The sequence below is a fragment of the Tribolium castaneum genome, chromosome 8 (genome assembly GCF_031307605.1).
Source record: "Tribolium castaneum strain GA2 chromosome 8, icTriCast1.1, whole genome shotgun sequence".
Lineage (NCBI taxonomy): Eukaryota > Metazoa > Arthropoda > Insecta > Coleoptera > Tenebrionidae > Tribolium > Tribolium castaneum.
Window position 1 is genome coordinate 998,127 of NC_087401.1, and position 4,218 is coordinate 1,002,344.

At 36.1% G+C, this 4,218-nt stretch overlaps 1 protein-coding gene across 1 annotated transcript; it reads right to left on the reverse strand.

Annotated features, from left to right (window-relative positions):
• Positions 1-2,963: 2,963 nt before the first annotated feature.
• Positions 2,964-3,798, reverse strand: LOC135266897 (histone H4). Its single transcript, XM_064358339.1, has one exon. It carries the CDS (start codon positions 3,582-3,584, stop codon positions 3,273-3,275), a length of 312 nt encoding a protein of 103 aa, XP_064214409.1. The 5' UTR covers positions 3,585-3,798; the 3' UTR covers positions 2,964-3,272.
• Positions 3,799-4,218: the final 420 nt, after the last annotated feature.

Genomic DNA, 4,218 nt, shown 5'->3' on the forward strand with positions numbered 1-4,218 from the left:
AAAAATATAACGAAAATTTTCAAGATATCACAGCTCTAAAAAACTTGGTTTAAAAAGTTACCAGAATTGACCCACATGGATGGGATTCCAAACCCCGATTAACCAAGTGTATGTAATAAAAAGGTAGTTATAGTAAAAAGTAATCAAAAAATTGTTTTGCTAAATTATTGTTTTCTATGTGAGGCCATAAATTAATCATTCCACTCTTGTATATAGTTTTATAAATCGAATTTATAACAAACATTTAGGGTAGATATCTACTATAAAAGATTTGTTTATTATAATAAATTGTTAGTTAATTTCTTTGAGGAAAGTACTATTGATCTATTTATTTTTTATAATTATTAATAATAACTATTAGTGTACCTATTAATAGCGCAAAGTTGTACCTTTGTCGATTGAAGCATTTTCTCAAAATCGACAATATAAATTTGCGCTCGCAACACACATACACAAAACTTTTTCTGAATCTCCAAGTATTAACAATATACCATAATATTCAGAACAAAACCATGTAACAATTTATTAAAATTGGCAATTATTTATTTTCTGTTTACTCGTTGTTACTAGTAACTATAGCTAGTTACAAAAATCACTGGACATTTGATTTCAAAAAAAAAAAAATAATAATAATAATAAAAAATAAACAAAATGGGAGAACAAGCATTTTTTTCAGTTATGTCGCTTTAAAGCGACAAAGTGACAGTTTTGGAGAAACGTCAACCTTACGTTGCTAATATAGACATTATAATATGTAATAATTATAAATGACAGCACAACAACTTATACTTATTTTAAGAAATCCGCGTCTTAATTATGCACCCAAATATAATACTAAATATTAAACTAAAAAGGATGTACAAACGAGAGAATGTTATAAATATTTTTTAAATTTCTAATTTAAGAGTTCGTCGCTGCTCCTTTCAGATTCCATCAAATGGATAACTTCGGGGGAAAACCCGGAGCGCCGTCTTCTTTTTTTTCTAAGGCAACACGGCATGGCATGGCTGCCCAGGGTGCGTTCAGGAATGAAGAACCAATGGTTCCGATTCCTCAGGTGAAATTGAATTCGTATCAGAATATGTAGTATTGTTTGTAATGTAATAACTAAAAAAAATGAAATTAAGACATATAGAAGAAACACTAAAGAGAGTTAAGAATTTGATTAATCCGAGATGTTACTTTCCTGCTATTTCTTGATTTCTTTTGCGTCGCACTTTTACCGATGTAATTTGTTTTTGCTGTTTCATTTTAAATTTAATTTAAAAAGAGCTTCGATTGATAAAAAAAAATCTAGATTTGAGTGGTCGGTCATTAGATTTATTTTTTACTTAATGAAACAAATTTTATTTACTTTTAAATGTTAATTGTGGTTCTGAAAAGAACCGATTTCATTTTTTTCTTCTTTTTAAACGATGAAAGAAAAAACTTCTCTATTTTGAACTTGTGTATTTGGTGACGGCTTTGGTACCTTCAGAGACTGCGTGCTTTGCCAATTCACCAGGCAACAAGAGACGAACCGCTGTTTGAATTTCCCGGCTCGTAATCGTCGAACGCTTGTTGTAATGCGCAAGACGAGAAGCTTCAGCGGCGATCCGTTCAAAGATATCATTAACGAAACTGTTCATGATGCTCATCGCCTTGCTCGAAATACCGGTATCGGGGTGTACTTGCTTCAATACCTTATAAATATAGATTGCATAGCTTTCCTTCCTCCTGCGCTTCTTTTTCTTGTCGCTCTTCGAAATATTCTTTTGAGCTTTTCCAGCCTTTTTCGCTGCTTTACCGCTTGTCTTTGGTGGCATATTTTTTAATATTTCTAATCTTAATAAAGAAAAAAAAAACACGACACAAACGAACTGTAATACGCACAACAAACACAAAATATACCTGTCAACTTGAAAGTTCAAGTTAAAATCATGGTGCACTACTTGTTAAAAATGTTTTATATACGAATTTACTCCGAATCAAGACCCCACCTTTTAGTATAATCATCCAGTCAGAAATACGACTTCTCTATAAGTAACCGTATAAATACGAAGCCAGAAACGCAACTTTAGTCATTCGCAGTCGCAGTTGTAGCATACAAGTTATACGCGCAGCATATTCTTATAGTTTATTTTGACTTTTCCATAAACTACGAAAACCACCATCATATCAACATGTCTGGACGTGGAAAAGGAGGAAAGGTAAAAGGAAAAGCCAAGTCTCGTTCGAGCAGGGCCGGTCTTCAGTTTCCTGTTGGAAGAATACATCGTTTACTTCGTAAAGGTAATTACGCCGAACGAGTCGGTGCCGGTGCTCCAGTTTATTTGGCGGCTGTGATGGAATATCTTGCCGCTGAAGTTCTTGAATTGGCTGGAAATGCTGCTCGTGACAACAAAAAAACTCGTATTATTCCACGTCATCTTCAATTGGCCATCAGAAATGACGAAGAATTAAACAAGCTCCTTTCCGGTGTGACAATCGCTCAAGGTGGTGTTTTACCCAACATCCAGGCGGTCCTTTTGCCGAAAAAAACCGAAAAGAAACCATAAACAGCTAACTGTTGTCTCTCTAGTTGCTGTGAGAAGCAGCAAGCTACAAAAAAATAATAATATCGGCCCTTCTCAGGGCCATCATTTTTTTAACAAATAAAAAAAAGAATCACAAACTTTTTTTAAAGAGTAAATAAACATACCTACTTAAAGTTACATAAAACTTGGCAAAAATTTATTGCACGATTTAAAAAAAAAAGAGCACTCAAGATGTTTTATTTTCTTAATAGTTTAAAAGCAGGTAAATTTTTATTGCCTCTCCTAGACGGCGAGCTACACGCCGCGCCGGTGGGGGGCTAGCTAATCCATGTATATCGGTTAGGCTTTGATGTTTTCTTTCTTTAGTGGTAATTATTATTTATCTCTGAAAAGTCAAAATTCATCCCTTTAAGGAAAAGCATACGATTGATTAAACAACAAAGTCATAAAAACCACACAACTTTATTTGTTACATTTCCTAGAAATATAAAAACAGTTTGGAAATCAAACATTTATTATACTGGTGGTTTAACTGAGAGCCTTGTGATACGTACTTTTTTCATTTGTTTAGAAATATTTTTGTGGTTCTGAAAAGAACCGTTTTTTTTTCGTCGAAAATTAAAATGCGATGAATAGTAGAGAGTAGATTGATGTAACTAACGATGAGGAAGAAACATAAAAACCAAACAATGCTGGTATACCGGTATTGTCGTCGCCTCGTAGTCTCATAGATAAAACATAGGTTATAAAAAAAACTTAACCGCCAAAACCGTAAAGTGTACGCCCTTGACGCTTCAAAGCGTAAACGACATCCATGGCGGTGACGGTTTTACGTTTTGCGTGTTCGGTGTAGGTGACGGCATCACGAATGACGTTTTCGAGGAATACCTTCAGGACACCTCTGGTTTCTTCGTAAATGAGACCGGAGATACGTTTCACTCCTCCACGACGTGCCAATCTTCTGATCGCGGGCTTCGTGATGCCCTGGATGTTATCACGTAAAACTTTACGATGACGTTTTGCTCCACCTTTTCCCAATCCCTTTCCACCTTTGCCACGACCGGTCATTTTGAATGATTATTGATTCAAATTAAGCTTTGTTTCACAAAAGAAAACGACACAGATTTGACTGCTTCGTCGAAAACAACTACCTGCTCGCCAGATTAGTCAACTCATTTTATAGTTTAGTTTCGCTCCGCCTCTTAAGTTACTTTTTTGACCAATCAGATAACGCATAGTGTCACCCTAGTTAATAAAATACGGCGAAAAATTTTGTTGCAGCCCAATTCTAGTCGTGATCTGGCAGCGAGAAGATGTCTCATCGTCTCGCTCCCCCCAAAGCGACTTCGACCAAGCCGAAGCCCACGCTGAAGCCCCCTGCGACCAAGCAGAAAAAATCCGGTGAGTCTGTTGCCGATTTACTTAAACATCAAACACCAAAACCTCCTCCCCAAACCTTCGCTACCGCCACTACCTCCTCCAACATGCAAAATATGCAAATCCTTTCCCGCTCCCGCTCTCCCATCAACAAAACCCTTGACAAACCCGTATCCCCAATCTCCTCTCGCGAATCCAGCATGTCTGTTTCCGAGTCAGAATACAAATATACCGTCCGAAACCTGCCCCAACACATTGCTACCCAAAAATCATTCTATTCTTTTTTAATCACAACAATTAACCTCAGATCAATCTTAACCCTGAA

Coding starts and splice junctions, on each gene's coding strand:
- LOC135266897 (XM_064358339.1), bottom strand. CDS start 3,584: ATGACCGGTCGTGGCAAAGGTGGAAAGGGATTGGGAAAAGGTGGAGCA.